General features: G+C 44.0%; 1 protein-coding gene across 1 annotated transcript in view; it reads left to right on the forward strand.

Moving 5' to 3' along the window:
- Window positions 1–18080, forward strand: part of ACAD11 (acyl-CoA dehydrogenase family member 11) — a 190789-nt gene that overhangs the window by 4505 nt on the left and 168204 nt on the right. The window contains exons 2-4 of the mRNA XM_088462815.1: window positions 9249–9348; window positions 12652–12777; window positions 16030–16191. Coding sequence (XP_088318941.1) covers window positions 9249–9348; window positions 12652–12777; window positions 16030–16191 — 388 coding nt within the window. The remainder of the gene's footprint in view (window positions 1–9248; window positions 9349–12651; window positions 12778–16029; window positions 16192–18080) is intronic.

The following is an 18080-nucleotide window of genomic DNA, read 5'->3' on the forward strand; positions in this document are numbered from 1 at the left end:
GGACATGCCGGGCAGCTGCGTCCGGCATCCATTCACCGGCGGTGACCGCTGCGCTGCCGCTTTGACCACCCATGGTACATTGCGACCCGCGGGTGGAGACAGAACAGCGGGGTGCCCACGCTGGAGGGAAGGGTGCTTTCTGCCCTTCAGAAATAGGGCGAGGCGCGGCGCCCCGCTAAAACAGCCTAGCGGGAACGCTATCTATTAATGATATGTTTGGAATTTTACCCCATTCAGTTTGGGCAGACCCAAATGCTTAGTAAGCAAATATAGGAAATTGATTTGCAACTATATAACCTGGGTCTGGTGCCCCCTAAGCCTGTGATCCCCATAGCAATGGCATCTCCTGCACCCATTATATCTACGCCCATGATTGTATTCTCATTATTTTTCAACCTGCCTGGATTTTTAATAATTTGTGAAGCCATTTTAGGTCTGTCCTTTAGGGCACATTTGTTTTCTTCTGGCTGCAGGACCTATTTCACTGTCAGTGAGCCTCTTAGCAGACAAGTAGACTGATAAGGTTATAGTTATGGCCTTGCCAGTGGGTATCACAATTTTTTTTTACAGTGTCACTTATGGGACATTTCATATGTCACTTATGTTGCAGTACAGGTAATGTTTCCCTTTTCCAGTAATGATTAACTTATGTATTAGTGTGTGGTCTGTATGTAAGATCGACAGTTTTCATGTCGAAATGTTGGTATGCAACATGTTGTCAGTGACCATTTTGACATTCATAATGTCTACACGAATGACACGTCGATATGTTAGAATGTCGACCTAAGGTCCCTGGTGGTCTAGCAGTCACTTACCTGGTCCCAACGTCTGTAGTGGCTCCAGTGCGGCTCCTGGGTCCTAGTGGTCATTTGACCGTCATTTTCCGGTGAAGACCTCAGATGGAGCGGCGGTTTCGGTGTGTGTTTTCTGTCTACCCCTAAACTCCCCCTCAGTGACGCAGTCTAACCCTCCTGCTGGTGCCTAACCCTCTGCAGTCTGTCAATGTCGACATTTCAGATGTTGACATTATGAACATGTAAATATTCTGTGGATGTTGATATGGTTCCTTTCGACATGGTAAGTGCTGACAATATAACTTGATTCTCATGAATTATAATCACATGCCAAATGTTTGAAACCTGGAATGGTCTTTAGAAACTAGTGATAGTTGACGACTATGCTTTACTGGTTCCAACATTATTCACTGGAAACGTAGGTTAGGAATATAGGAGATATATGCTGAAAATACTACTGTAGGTCCCCCCCATGTACATCTTATAAAATAAACACATGTATTATTACCAATAAAACTCTAGAATGGTTTGTATTGTTTGTATAAATATAGATGTTTCACTATTACTTAACTGAACAGTAGCCCAGCAACAATCATCAAATATAGGTACTGTCATATACTTGGAGTCACACTTCCGGAATGACATTTACAGTACTGCAAACTTTAATACCATACTGTATGACTAGTTTTGTTAATACTGTAGTTGAACTACCCTTTTCACTAACTTAGGGCCTTATTCAGAGATAGACCCTATAGCATAGCCGCTGCATCTTTGTACTGCCGGCTTCTCTGATCTGCTGCTGTGTCCGAAGACGCAGCATCCGGTCAACTACGTGAACATCGGACATCTGAGTACCCCTCATGGTACTCAAGATGTCTGTTAAAATCATGCTACCGGAGCCAGTTAAGCTGCATTCAAGGGCGCAGCCACTGGCTTTGACACTCCCAGAAAATTGGGTCGACGTGCCCCTGTTTTCTGGAACGCTCCATGTGACCACCTCCCCTAAACACCAGCAGCATGTCAATCATGCTGCGGCTTTGGGGCACTACAACCCATGTCACAGAAACAGATCTGCACATGTGCAGCGCAGCAAACAACAGAGATTTACATAAACATGGAATTAGGCTCTTAAGTGAATTAAATTATCAGGTTATTGAGTCTAAATTCTGTACAAAAACAATTTCTCTTAACTTTCTACTTTAGGGTCCATAGGGTAACCACAGGATACCTTGGGGTATAGGCGATGCGGCAGCAGCATCGGGCACCACAGAGTTAAAACTTTAGCCTCCCAGGATGCACTGGAGTCCCTCCTCTATACCCCGCCCCCCAGCCAAGGCCATCAGTTTTTGTCAGTGCCCGGCCAGGAGTCGGAGCACATGTAGCAGAGTGGGGCTGTTACAGCCCCTGAAGACTTCTAAAAGCAGCTGTGGCTGCACATCTAGAGCAGTACAGCATGGACAGTCTGTTCAGACGTCCATGCTGTCGCTCCTTCACCCCGCCGGTACCGATCTGGGGATGCTGGTGGGGGTCTGGGGTCACGGCTAGCGGTGACCCCGGACCACCCGGACTGTGGCCGGATCTAAGGGGACCAGGTAAGCGGCGGGTCCCGCGGAGGGCACCCACCGGAAGACACAGTCCTCAGTCCCCAGGCAGGGGGCTCCCTGGGGACTGGCTTGCGAGTGGAGCCAGGTATTAACCTGCGCTTCCACAAGCCCCAGGGACAGCGGGCCGCGACTGAGCGGAAAACGTCCGACGTCCTTGGGGTTAAATGCATGCCAGGGGAGCGCGCCTTCCCTGTTTACAGCCGGCGCCTCCCCCGCTGCACAGTTCCTCTCCACAGCGGTCTGGCGGGCTGTATCTGTGTAGTTGATCTCAGCGCTGGTGGTGCAGGAAGTTATTTCTGCATTGTATGTGACTTAATGCTAGCGCTGTCTGCTTGTACTTTCACTTCTGACTGTCAGCCATATTTTCTATCCCTGTTTTTCCTCTGCTAAAGCCCTTCCGGTGCGGTGCTGCAGGGTCGTCATTGCCTCACTATAAAAGTATTTATTTGTGAGGAAAGTCACATACACTCCGTTACACTTATCATGTCTGAGAGCGAACATGATTTTCCCCTACTGCTAAAGTGTACCACTTGTAATGTACTAATAGCGGAAGGTATTGTAACACTGGGAGTTTATGCAGGGCGTGTTTTCTAATATCACGCCCAGTTACTGTGTCTGCGCCTGTACAGGAACACCCTGGCCTTGTTGGGCTTGGGTCAGCTGGCCACACCTCCTGTGTTGCCCCATAGGGGTTATCACGGCAGTCAGTTGGGTCCTCACCCATATAGGGGTTCCCCAGGAAGTTGAGTGGCCCCCAGTCTCTTCTGCTCTCGCCCACCTATGTCTCGCATGAGCCTGCGTGTGTGGGTTCACGGTCCAATTCGGTACAGAGCCTATCGGTCGTGTTAAAGGGGGAGCCATCATTGCAGTCTGCTAAGCGGTCTGTAGTGTCTCAGAATGTTCTGCATGATGGTGATGTCATGACATTTGATGACGGTGACAATTTTTCATCTTTCAGACCAGAAGTCTAAGTCAAAAATATATCTACCAAACCTTATACGGGCAGTCCGTGCGGTCTTGGTTATTGAGGATGGCAACCACCCCGTGGCCAAAACTAAATAGACTCCTCCGCAGGTGGATTCTCATGTTACACGCCTAGTGTGGAGTACTACGTTACCACGCCTTCCATGCCTCCTTCAAGCATGCCACGGTTCATTAGGTGGAAATATGCCTAAAATCCAGTTATTCCCTTGCTGGAGGGGCGTCCAGACGGCTATGGCCGTGGGCTAGGTGACCACAGCCATGGAGCGCTGGCCTGATAATTTGTAATTGTCTCTGGACTCTGACTCGTCGCCTGAACCGGCGAAGTTGGTAGGCAATCCCAGAGACTCAGCCACGTATATTAATGAGGCAGCCGTTTCCAGAATCTCCTCGCCAGCCGTGGCAGTTCGCCGAACCCTAGGGTTGCGCTCTTGGAAAACGGATGCAGATTCCGAAAAAGGTTTGGAATGCTTGCCCTTTAATGGACAGCTCCTTTTTGGCTCTGATTTGGACAACTCTGGCAGCAGCTAAGTCTGCGTGTCTGCCATCGGCTCCGATCCCATCAGGGTCTGGTGCTTCATCATTTCGGGCCTCTGGGGCCCAGGGTAAGTCCAAAGTGCAGTCCTGTCCTCAGCAGTCAACAACCAGAAAATCTGCCAAGCCAAACAAGCAGGCTTAGAGCACAAGACGTCCTACTCCCAGGTCGGATGATAAACCTTCAGCCTAAGGCCTTCCCTTGGGGGACCCCAAAGTGGGAGGCCGGCTTCTTCAGTTTGCCCAGTGCTTGTATCTGACTACCGTGGACACTTGGGTCAGAGAAGTGGTCTCTCTGGGGTACGCCCTCTCATTTCGGCGAAGGCCTCCCAGCCGGTTTTTCACTACAGGTCTTCCATCCGTCTAGGCCATGGAACTCCAGAAGAGCTGCACTCTATGCTCCGGGCTGGAGTTATAGTGCCTGTTCCGTTATCCCAACAGGGAACGGGATATTACTCAATTCTCTTTCTGGTACACAAACCCAATGGGTTTTACCGGCCAAAACCTCAGGTGCCTAAACAAGTCTTTGAGGTTCTTCGGTTCAGGATACAGACCCTCCGTTTCATTATATTGGCAATGGGACCTAGGGATTTCATGGTGTCTCTGGACAATTATGAAGCCTACCTTCATATAACTATTATCTTGGCGCAACAGCAATTCCTCGGGTTTGCGATGCTAAGCCACCATTTCCTGTTTCAGGCACTGCCCTTTACTCTGGCCACTGCGCCTCGAGTATTTACCATACTCATGGTGGTTATGGCAGCCCACCTTCGAATGCAGGGGGTCCGCCTGTTGTCCTATCTGGACTACCTCATGTTGTTAGCAGGGTCTCCAGAAATCCTTCAGCTCCATTTGCACCTAACAATATCTGTGCTGCGCAATTATGGCTAGCTGATAAACTGAGAGAAGTCCTCCCTGGGTCCCTCACTGAGGATGCTCCATTTCGGAGCCCTGTTAGTCTCTCAACACCAGGGGATCTTTGTGACAAAGGACAATATCTCTACATTACAGAAGTTGACTTCGCAGCCGACAAATGTCTGTGCACTCAAAAATGCGGTTACTGGGTTCCATGGTGTCGATGTTCGACATGGTGGAATATGCCCAGTTCCACTCCAGACCTCTGCTGCTGCTAATCCTCAACGGATAGAATGGGTTGCCAAATCGGTTAAAAACAGACAATTGTGCTTTCCCCAGAGGTCCGTCTGTCTCTAGCCTGGTGGCTACTAACTGCTCCCCAAACAGGGTGTGCCCCTTTTCAATTGTGGACTGGGTCCTTCTAATGATGGGCGCCAGTCTCCAGGGCTGGGAAGCAGTGACTGGTCCCCACTTCGTTCAGGGACAGTGGGCGCCAACAGAATCTGCATTTCCAATAAATTTCTTGGAACTTCGGCCAGTATTCAAAATTCTCCAGCAGATAACACATGTCCTCCACGGACGGTCCGTGCAGGTACAGTCAGACAACGCCATCACGGTGGCTTACATAGACCGCCCAGGGGCAAACAGAAGTCGGGCAGTTCTGACAGAAGTGTCCCGCATTCTACCTTGGGCAGAGGCCAATCTTCCAGCCATAATTCCTCAATGTTCATGCCAGGAGGCCTCAACTGGGATGCAGACTTTCTCAGCCGTCAAGACGTGCATCCAGGGGAATGGTCTCTCCACCAGGAAGTATTTCACCAACTGGTGAACAAATGGGGCTTTTTCAGAAATAGACCTCATGTCCCCCCGATACAACAACAAGCTGCCTGTGTACGGTTCAATCACAAAAGACGAAGGGGCTCTTCTGGTGGACGCTCTGTGGGTCAGGTGGACCTTCAGGTTTGCGTATCTGTTCCCTCCGTTTTCCCTTCTTCCTCGAATTACTCGCAAATTCAAGCAAGAAGGCGACACGCTTCTGCTCATAGCTCCAGCGTGGCCCAGGCGGCACTGGTTCTCAGATCTTCAGGGTCTCTCAGTCGACACCCCGATATTGTTGCCTCTGCATATGGACCTGTAGTCTCAGGGTCCTTTCCAGCACCCGGACCTCGGTCATCTGGCTTTGACCACATGGCTGTTAAGTCAGCCCTCTTAAGGTCCAGAGGTTTTTCCAGCTCTGTTAACACCATGCTCATAGCTCGGAAACCTACTTCTGCAGGGATGTACCACCGAGTGAGGCATTCTTTCTTTGAATGGTGTCATCCTAGAGGTTCTGATCCTCAGGTCCTTAGGATATCCAGGGTTTTGGCTTTCCTACAAACGGGCTTAGATCACGGTCTTCGCCTTGCTTCACTGAAGGTGCAACTTTCTGCCCTGTCAGTCTAGTTTTCAGCATAGGATCGCTACACTTCCTAATGTCCACACCTTTATGCAAGGTGTACTTCGTATTCAGCCTCCCTTTGTCCCGCCAGTGGCTCCTTGGGATTTGGCTGTGGTCCTGAGGGCTCTCCAAGGACTGCCATTGAAACCTCTGGGCTCAGTGGCTTTCAAATGGCTTGCAGCTAAGACTGTGTTTCTTCTGTCCATTACTTCGGCCAGAAGGGTCTCAGATTTGGGGGTTCTCTCAAGTCCTCCCTTTCTGATTTTTCATAAAGACAGGGTGGGGCTTCGCACTCACCCTGGTCTTCTACCTAAGTTGGTATCTAGTTTCCACATTTAATTAGGAAATCCTAGTACCGGCCTTTAATTTCCCAGTCCTCTCTGCTGGTGAGGCCTCTTTGGATGTGGTACGTGCTCTAAGGATTTATGTTGACCGTACCAGTTCCTTTAGGAAGTCGGACTCCCTTTTTGTCCTCTATAGTTTCCATAAGAAAGGTTGACCTGCCACTAAACAACTTTTGGCAGGATTGATTCGCATGACCATTTCTTATTCTTACATTCATAAGGGCCTTCTTAGACCAACCTCTCTCAATCCTCACTCTACTTGGTCCATGGGTCCTTCGCGGGCAGTTCGCCGTGATGCCTAAGCTGTTCAGCTTTGCAAGGCAGCCACGTGGTCTTCTGTCCATACCTTAGTCAGGTATTATGCATTTCATGCCTTCGCCTCTCAGGATGCTTGGCTTCGGGCGGCGGATTCTCCTTCCAGCACAGGAGCGTCCCCTCCCTTAAAAGGATACTGCTTTGGGACATCCCCAAGGTATCCTGTGGATACCCTATGGACCCTACAGTAGAAAATAAGAGATATGGTAAGAACTTACCCTTGTTATCTCTATTTCTACAAAGTCCATAGGGTTCCACAGGACTCCCGCCCTGTCGCACCTGTACTGCAGATGGGCTTTAATCTGGTCACCGATTTTTCCGTCTCCTACTAGTGAGAATATGTTTCTTCTGTGTTCCAGACTTTCTTCTCTCTATCTTTGTTCTCCTCCTCCGGCCTATGGCTTGTTACAAAACTGATGGCCTTGGATGGGGGGCGGGGTATAGCGGAGGGACCCCAGTGCATCCTGGGAGGCTAAAGTTTTAACTCTGTGGTGCCCGATGCTGCTGCCACATCGCCTATACCCCAAGGTATCCTGTGGAACCCTATGGACTTCATAGAAATAGAGATATCAAGGGAAAGTTCTTACCATATCTCTTATTTTCCTGTTTATAAGGAGATCCAGCTTTGAACAGGATGGAACAGAACTGGCAGTGGCAATATTCCTATTTGGGAGAATCCGTTGCAGGCAGAACATGACTTGAGCTGTGTAGACATTAGGGACCTCATTCAGAGTCGGTCGAAGCGGCCGCACGGTCGTATGGGAAAAGGGTCCGGATATGTAAATGATTCCCTCGCAAGTTGCGTCCCTAAGTTCGGATCGGCTGCTGGCCGACCAAGGGGAGGAAGCGACCGGAATACAAAAAAATACGCCCCCTTCTCATACGCATTACACGTCAGCTCCGGGCATATAAGGATTAATCGAGACCATCGAGAACCATCGGAACTGGTTGTAGAGCTTAAAGTTGACCATACCCTCTCTTAAGCTCTACGATCATGTCAGTGTAAAAACCTCCCATTTCACATGTGCCATGACGCTACTTTGTTAATTATGCACTCCCATAAACCATATGCACTCCCATAAAACGCCGTTCGCATAATTAGGCACGCCTGCGTTCGGATCTCCACTCCCCCGTTTTCAAGCACCTTCCCCAGTTACCATCCACAAACGCCTCAATCTGTCACTCAAACTACCGACCTGGCTGTGCTCAAGGAGAGAGAAATTTCTGATTGTAGCGGCTAGTTTGTGCACGCGCATTGCGATCTTTACGCATGCGCAGTATAGCGAACATCAGTGGCGTACGACCGTGCGGCTGCTTCGACCGACTCTGAATGAGGTCCTAGGTGTCTACGGCACTCCAGAGGAATGGCCATCGGAGTGGACAAGGCTACCTCACCCCCCCAATGTAGACTAGGCTTCTATTGTGATAGCAGCATGTGCATGCAGATGGTTATTGTTGCTGTATTGTGTGTATGTGCAGGGAGTGTTTATCCCTTCCCTTCAGTTCAGGCCTCTAAAGAGGCCTGAACATGGGTAATAGTGTTCCTGCCAGGTTGTTTTAGTGGGGTGCCGCACCCTGCCCAATTTTAAAAGGGCAGAATGCCCTGCCAAAAACATGCCAGGCGCCGTCCACACCCACAGGCCGCAGTGTCCTTTGGGTGGAAAAAAAAAGCGATCACAGCCGGTGAGAAATAGGAGAACTTAGGGGCAGCCCGGCATGTCCGTAAGTGCTGGGCATGCCCCAAGAGTGAAGAAAATGTGGCGCGTCTTAAAGACACACCCCTTTTCTAATGGCCACACACTCCTTTGTTGCATGCGCACCTTCGATACGCGAAAAAATGGCCCCTCTCTAGGTCAGGAGCACGGTGCCTGACCTAAAGTGAACACTAGTTAACACCCACCACTCTGTGCCCCTGAAGATGGTTTTTGGTCTGTGTCCATTTGTTTTTCTCTTTGTCGAAAACCATATTGTGTTAGGGTGAGAGACTCCCCCACAGAGGTCAGAGGTTGGGCCTTTTTTAAGCCTCAAGCTCAGTCCCTTACTGGCTAGTGTTAGAGGTGAGCACAGCAAAGATCTAGAGCTGGGATGTAGTTTAGGGTTTATAAAGGTTCGGTTTTCTGTGGCGAGGGAATCAATGCTGGGCAAACTGGTTGAACTAATAGAGAACTGAACAGTGTTAAGATAGGTACACACTATACGATATATCATACAATATATCCTTGCGACGCAGATCGAATATATACTGTATGTCATACACATTGTATAGTGTGTACGCCCGTTCGTTTTTCACTGTTGTGCTTAAATGTTGTGTGACATCCTGACAATAATTGTACTTTTATATATCTTATGCCATAAATAATATAGTAACAATATTATTTTGTAGATCAGGACAGTCCAACCCTACGTTTTTTATACAGAAGGGTCAGAAGAAATTTGTTCTCCGGAAGAAGCCACATGGCCCACTGCTGCCTGGCGCACATCGGGTAACTTTTTAGATGTGTTCATCTCCTTTATTAAAAGTGATTTTTTTTCCACATGGAAAAGCATAATTGCCTACTTTTTATTCTTCCTCCCCAGAAAGAATAATTATTAAGCCCTGCCCCTTCTCAGGAAATTGCTGCAAATAATGCATATTTAAATAGAGGTCAGGGTCAAATGGTATTATTCTTTAATAATTATGTCATTAAGCCCCGCCCCCTACTGGGGGGACCACTGTTCCCCATGAAAATTCTCCCCATGCTGCTCACGTCACTAGGAAGAGGGCAGGATGCAGGAGAGCTGCTTACTCTTCAGGGGGTGCAGGGGGATACCCGAAAAATTGGGAGCCTCCCGCGACTTCCTGGAGAGTAGGCAAGTATGGGAAAAGGTATTAGAACCTCTTTACTGTAATTAGAACAAATACCATGTGTCAGTGTATTTTTCTGTTAGGAACTTCATTTACCTATAGTGGTTATATTTCACCTTCACCATTGTGCTTTTCTAGTGTTGACAATAGATGTAATTCAGGGCCTGATTCAGAGCCGCTCGTAAGCGGCCGCTCGTAAGCGGCCGCTCGTTCGCTCCGAGCGATGTTCGCACATCTGCGCATGCGTATGGGTTGTAATGCGCATGCGCCAACCAGTCAGTACGGTCGGAAATCGTGTATTCGCAAAATAGCGAATGCCTGCTAATTTGAGTGACGGGTTGAGGCGTTTGTGGGTGGTAACGGAAAGGTGCTTGAAAACGGGGAGTGGAGATCCGAACGCAGGCGTGCCAAACGGTCAAAACGGGCGTTTTAAGGGTGTGCATAATTAACAAAGCAGCGTCATCGACCACGTCACTTGGTTGTCTTTTAGCCTGAACTGCTCGCAGGATTGCGGGAGGAAAATGCTACCACAAGAATAGCGAGCAGTTCATACGCCTTTCGATGTACTCGATTAATCTAATAGCGGAGATGACGTATGATGCGAGCGGCCAAGGGGCGTCTTTACAAAATAGCGAGCGCATGTTTCGGACGCTCGCTCAGACATAGAGGCGTCAACAGACCACAAAGAGCGAGTGCTCAATTTAAATAGCCAGCCCCTTTTTCAGAACGAGCGTCCGCAAATAGCGTCCGGCTCTGAATCAGGCCCTCAGTGCCTTCTATTTTATGTGCCACAATAACTGATTCATCTCTTCTGAACCTTTTAAAAAAAAAAAACCTTCCCACAATGTAGACAGTGTTCCATCTATTAATTTCTTGTTTGCCCATTTCCTTTCCTATATCTGCAGAACAATGGAAGACAGAGGGGTTATAACATTCTAGATGATTTTGAGATCACTATTCTTTAATGTGAAACCCCCTGCACTGTACTGTGCACAATTTTCCATCTGGAATAATGTGTGCATTAACTAATATTTCTGGCTCTAACACTAGATTTCCAAGTCACTCAAGTGCACCATAACATTTTACAGGCATTAAGAAGAGTATAGAAATATATGAATTACTGAGTTTCTTAATTTGTGTTGGTTTACATCCCAGGATCTTGGGAAGTATGTTTTAATTACACACAGGTGCAATGTGTTTGTAATTTTAAATAAAAAAATAAAACTGTTTACGATCATTTTGGCTGCACACTTCTGATGAAGATTCAGTCACACAACAAAACGTGTCAGGTCTACGACTATTGTCACTCACTTGGACTGACTATTCAGCATTTTCCACAAAACATCTGAGACCGAGCTTCCAGACTAACTTATGGTGTGGACTGGAGTCTATAAAGATGCAATTCACTTGCCTAATGGACTCTGACAGACACCATTGAGAGGTGGTAAACATTTATCTACCCTTCTAAATATAATATAATATTTTAAAATTTTACACTGTAAATTCTGCTATCGGTGGTTCATCTAGTAAAGTTATTTAGCACTTCCATATTTTCTCTATTCTGCATTCCTATGAGAGAATAATATTTTCACATATATAGAAGGACTGGTAATATTATTTGCAATAAACCGAGACTGTGTCTACGGGCTAAATGTTATAGCCTGCAAGGTTCCACCGCTGCGGCGATTTATGTGAGTCTTGCCGTATTTTTAAAGTGGTAATCATTTTAAATTCTAAACCAAGCTTGTTTAGACTTTAAAATGATTACCACTTTAAAAATATGGGGAGACTCGCATAAATCCCTGCAGCATCGGAAGCTCGCAGGCTATTACATTTAGCCCTATGTCTTTAGAAAAAGGCTATCTGTTTTGCATACTAGGTGATTCATATATTACTATGCCCTTCTTTATTCCTGTACAATGATATATGGTCCTCATGAGTGACTTTTTTTAATAGTTTTTTTTAGAATGATATAATAAAATATCCATTCAATATATGTGAACCAAGATTCACAAGAAGAGAAACCAGATTGGTGTGAGCGTTGCCACTGCTTTCTTTTTATATTTATTTGATCTTTTTACTTTCAAGGAGGCTAGATGTACAGTATGTGGACACATCTTTAAATTTATTTTACATAGAATATTACAAAACCTCTCATTGCTGAATGCGGTATCTTAAAAAAAAAGTCTTTATTTTTGTTATTCATCATCTTCATGATAGGCCTGATCTTTTTACTAAAGTTTAGGCTCTTTTGCTTTTCAGAGAAAGTATGACTTGTCCTCCCCTTCATACCTAAGATCTGCTCTAGAATCTCCACATCCCATTTTTTCTGTCCACCTCTGCTAATTCCAGTGAGTTGGAAATAGTTTTTTTCCTGCTCCAGTCTTTGGGGTATATTTACTAAAGATCGATTTTGTATTTCAAGGTCTAAATCATACATTTACTAACAGATGATTTTTGACATAATTGTTGTAAACAATGCAAAAAATCATGTGTTGGTAAATGTGATTTAGGGGTATATGTACTGAAAGTCGATTTGGGTCGATATTTGGCAGATTTTTTTGTCAATTTTGTGTTTCAGGGTCTAAATAACGCATTTACTTAGAGTTGATTTTTTGGCATCGTTTAAAAAAAAAAATAATCTTTTAGTAAATGTATTATTTAGACCCTGAAACATAAAATCGACCAAACATCGTCCAAAAATCGACCAAAAATGACTTTTGGTAAATATACCCCTTTTTCTCTACTTTTAACTCCTAAATATCCATCCCCCTTTTCCCTACTTGTTTGAACAAATTGTATCAGTATAACCCCTATAATAGTTACTTGTGTCCATTGAAAATAAAAATACATAATGCTGTTTCTACAAAAATAGTTGTGCTATTAGCAGTGTATGGATCTTTCAAATAATATCTACTATTTTTATTTTTTTTATTTTTAGATTGAGCGAGAATATGAAGTACAGAAGGCATTATTTACTGCCGGATTCCCCGTACCAAGGCCCTTACTATACTGCAGAGATGAGACTGTCATTGGAACTGAATTTTATGTGATGATGCACGTGCAGGTCACTCATATACTTGTTAATACACCAAAATAGATGATTCTTAAAACGGGAAAAGATGAATGAGAAATGTATGTAACACATGTAACTTTGGCAAGGAAGATGGGTCCCCCTCAACTCTGGGCCCCATAGCAGCTGTATCCCTTGCACCTATAGTAGTAATCAGATATAGGATTATATGCTGAAAACAAAACCCTGAAAATAAGCAAACATAAGAAATGTACCAATAGAACTATGCCTACATCGGCTTGATTTGTCCTGAAACAGATAGTTCCAAGCTGATTCTCAAATTTGACCTTCCAAAAAAACAGACATTTGAATAATCTTATGTCTGGTAGAAATGATAATAATATAAAAAAAAATATTGTGTAAAGAAAGATAATAAGAAATGAAGTATACAGTACAAATACAATTTTAGGTGGGGAATGAATTTGTCAGAACTTAGAAAATAAATAAAAACACAGATAAAAAAAAATTCACCATTGGGTGGTACATAGGGGCCCATTCTAATTTTGCTATGGGGCCTTCAAATACCTACTTATGCCCCTGATTATTACAATATCTATTGCTCCAAACTACTACATAGAAGTGCACTATTAAAGTAAATGATTAAATAGACACTGCAAAAAGGTACAGAATCCAAGCAATATGCATAGAGATTGTATAAATTAGCAAATCTAAATATCTATTACTAGATATCTATTTTAAACACATTACATTTTGAACCTTATGATGGGAAAAGTGGGTGATTTGGGGCTGTTCCCTTTGCTGAATCTCGTCTAGGGATAGTTATATGGTTTAATTTTGCTCCCAAATTCCTTTTGTATTAACTGTTTATGGTATTGTTAGCACTGCTACATGTCTTGATTTTTACATGTTCTCAGACGTGCATGGTAATGGCCCATGATTAAAATGGCATACATATTGCTCTACCCGAGCACAATTTATTTCATAGAAATATAAATATAGGCGCACATATTTAAAAAGCATTTAAATGTCATTCAGGAAGACAAGACAGCCCAAAATACACTTATTCCAATGACTTATTTGAAAGGGACCCATTGCAATATGTATTTATTAAACAAGTAGAATGTTTGAACCCTGTTTCATGTACAAGTCTGTTGGACTGTACAATCTTTTATATCTATTTTACCAAAGTCTGACATAGCTACTCTGTGCTGGTGGGGCAAACTGTACATACTACTGTTTTATCGTACTTGGCTCCAGTTTACGACCATCTTACCATGCACCTGTTACATGCAGCTATCACTAACCTAATCACACAAGAAAACAGGTGACTGCCTGCCACAAGATAACACACTTATCTGTAATACTTTGGCTGCTGTGAGCAATCTGTTGAACAGGTTGTTGTATCCCTGCCCACTTCAAAACAGGTTATATGTGGATGAACAGGAATCTCCACTGGGCTGCTGATTGAAGGCAGCGAGGGTAAAGCAATACAATATGTGGGTGACTCTCAAGCTGACGAGCTGCATTTGCACATAGGGCAGTGTTTTTCTTTCCTAAGCAGGGGAAACAGCCTTTAGAAAAAAAAATCACCCTTACACAATGCACTTGGTAATGTGTAAGAAAACGTATTTACTTTAAAGTGACTAATTTACATATACTGCACATAAGCATAATATGGTTCTGTACCCTATATAAGTAGGGTAGATAGGTATTTGTGTGCAAAAATTATGTTCTTTGCTTTTACATTTTCCACTTCCCAAATGACCCTAAGCGGGGAATTCAATTATTTTCTGGGTGTCTTACAAAATGGGCATTGAAGAGATAAAATCACTTAGGACTTGTACAAAAGACACGATGGTCGTTCCGATTCGCTTCATCCCAGAACACACGATATAGAGCGTACACACTATGCAATCTTCCAAACGACGGCACTCTATATCATGTTTGAGCATTGTATCCAGTTACTCTATTCTCCTGTACACACTATGCAATCAGCGTGTAGATAACTAGCAGTTAAGGTGACGTCTTCAGAGGCAAGACTGGACCAGTATATCTCGTAGTCTTCATGTTGAGAGTACACACTGCATGATGTGGACAACATCGTTCATGACATCTTCCCACTCTGACGTGCAGCACATCCGATGTGAAGATATGATGATTGACGCATGGGAACGTGAGATTGAGTGTGTACACTATGCGATGTGAAAAATATGTCCTTCCAATTTGCCTCAAAACGATATATTGTCCAATATATCGCATAGCGTGTACCCAGCCTTAGTGTTTTTGGTTGATTGGCAGACTATTGAGGTGAAATATATATATATATATATATATATATATATATATATATATAAAATGTTTCACCTCAATAGTCTGCCAATCAACCAAAAACACTAAGGCTGGGTACACGCTATGCGATATATATATATCCATCCCTTGCTATGGAAAACTTCACTTTCCTGTTTTACTCTTTGGAAGGCTTGATACATCTCCACCCTAAGTAACAAGTACCAACCATACTGTAATATTATTTCATATGAATGAGTGACAGGAAATCATCAACCTCCTAAGGGCATTCCTCAGAGTTTTGGGTTTCAAAATTTTTCTCAGAAATGTCTTAAAAATATTAGCCGGTTACATGGTTTTCAAAGAACGCTCAGAAACTGTTAGTTTTTTTTTTTATGATTGAATTAGGTCAAGAACATGTACAGTATTTATAACTCATCCAATACAATTTTATAAAAAACAAAAACATAACAATTTTTTTAAACACATTACATTAATATAATTTTTTTTTTAACATATCAGTCATCAATATATTGGACTATCGATGATCAGACCATCGCGACATCACGACTTTGCATTTCCCTAGTGGCTGCTCCAATGAGCAGCCGTCAGGTGTACACTGGGGAGGGAATGGGGAGTTGGGGACTGATGGATTTACATTTCCCTGGTGGCTGCACCTCTCTGCAGTGTAAGACAGCAGGGCAGACACTGGAAGAGGGTGCAGGGATGGCAACTGCTGTAATATCATCTTCCGGCAGCTGACCGGTGTGCTGTCACATGACAGGTACCGCACAGCCTGGCGCGGTCACAACTGATGCGACCACACCAGGCAAATGGTTAAAGAAAAAAAATTTCATAGATTGCCTTTCCCGTTCTACTGGCTCAATTCTTATTTTTATTGTGTATTGCCTTTGCCTAATTCCGTGTAATGTCATTGGACTCTTTTTACTCTGAGCTTTCGAGTTCAGAAAGTGAATGTTTTCTTTTTGCTTTGCTCAGGGTCGTATATTCCGAGATGTTTTGCTGCCAGAAGTCAGCCCTGCCGAGAGATCAGCTCTGTATGTTGCTCTCACTGAAGTGCTCGCCCAGCTCCATTCATTTAACATACACACATTAAATCTTGCAGGATACGGCAATGGAAAAGGATACTGCCAGAGACAGGTAACATAAATTTTTTTTTACTTGCAAAAACTTTTTTTTTGTTATACTGTGTATATATATGTATATATATTATTTTATTGGAGCAAAAGATGAGACAAACATACATAGGCATGAAATCTCATGATAATCAGCAAGAAGTAAAACAGATGAAAGTGCAAAAATATTAGTCAAACAGGTTACCAAATGACACACATAATGACATAAAATACCCCCAGAAAATATTTAGTCATATTAAAGACAAAATAATTTAAATGTAACAGAAAAGTTAAACTGGTAGATATAAGGTCAGGCATGGTTGACAATAGTATCTAATTATTAATTAGCATTAGACAAATCAATCAGAAGCTTTTGTGTTTAAAAAAAAAAAAAGTTGACATGTTATAAAAACACAAAAATCAAAATAAATATAATTGGATTGCATTGCGTTAAATTCAAAATTTGGAAACTAATATTACACAGTAAATCCCTATCAGCATTTAGGGCTGACCAAAGTTTTGTGTATTAACATCCACTAAATAGAGAAAAATTAAGCCGCATACGCACTTAACGGTATGCTCCATGCTTGATATCGTTAAGTGTTTTCCTTGAACTGCCGGGCTCAATGTCGTTCCCGACATACACACTGAACGATAAAGTTAATGATATCGTTCAGTGACCTCAACCCTGAAAATGCACAATCTGACAATATCATCAGGTTGCCCTGCATGTTCAGGCAACGGCAGACATCGTTAACGATCCGCGGGAGCGTGCCTCATTAACGATAGTGCATACATACTGGACGATATGAACGATGACGATATCGTTATCGTCCATATTGTTTAATGTATCGTCTAGTGTGTATGAGCCTTAGCGTTCTTTACGACCATTTGCAGTTAGTCATGATGATAACGATGACTATGACAAGCTCTCATTGTGTTTGCACTAGAGACACACAATAGATTGTTACGGCTGAGATCTAATAGAATTACAGTGTACTGAATACTGTTTTTTTTTTTTTTTTTTTTAATTAAAATATAACATGATTTCTACTTTGTTAGGGAAGGAGAAGGCTGCTGATAGATTTAAGAGAGTGGACCTTAAAAACAAAAGTTCAGTTTATTTCTCTGTCATCAAGGCTGGTGGGACACTGGATCATGGGATTGTAGGTTGGACTGGAGCTGGCACTTAATGTAAACAATAGCTTTAAATCCTAAACTCCTGCCCTCCTGCAACCCCATCATGCCAGTGCTCTTTGAGGGGTGAGGGGTTAGGCACCTTTTAGTTTTTGCAGCTGCTGGGCAGCCCTTTTGTAGCTTACATTTTCTTTTTATTTGTAATTTATCTACTTTCTTTCCAATTAGGTGCAGTGTGCTTCTTGTAGCTGGCAGATGCAGGAGCTGTTACATAGCTTGCCGATATGGGGGGGGGGGGTGATGGAGCACTGCGCTGCGGAATATGTGTGCGCTGCGGAATATGTGTGCGCTATATAAATAACCGTTAATAATAATTTTCTGTGTCTTCTTTTCCTCTGTTGGCAGTTTGGTTTACTTCGTATGCTATACTTAGTGAGACGCAGGGAGTTATGACAGACAAAGCCAAAACCGTCAAGCCCAAGGGTGTTAAATTGCCCAGTGTAATGTTAAATTGCTGTGTTGACAGGTGGACTCTGGGGCATTGTGTGTAGACTGTCGGGCAGGTCCTAGTGTCGCGCAGACCTTCGGGCCTGCCATCTCTGCTCCTGAGGAACCAGTGTGGGTATAGGCCGTGGGTCGTTTGGTCTCTAACTTGGTTAAGCTTGTGGCTCTACACCAGGAGTATCAGGCTAGGGCAGCTGTTGTGTGTGGTTCCCAGTCGCCGGCACTTGGCGGTGCGACTTCCCATTTGGCTGATCCTCCCTGGCTCCTTCGACG

This window comes from Taudactylus pleione, unplaced genomic scaffold, assembly GCF_031769625.1.
Source record: "Taudactylus pleione unplaced genomic scaffold, aTauple2 ptg000053l, whole genome shotgun sequence".
NCBI lineage: Eukaryota > Metazoa > Chordata > Amphibia > Anura > Myobatrachidae > Taudactylus > Taudactylus pleione.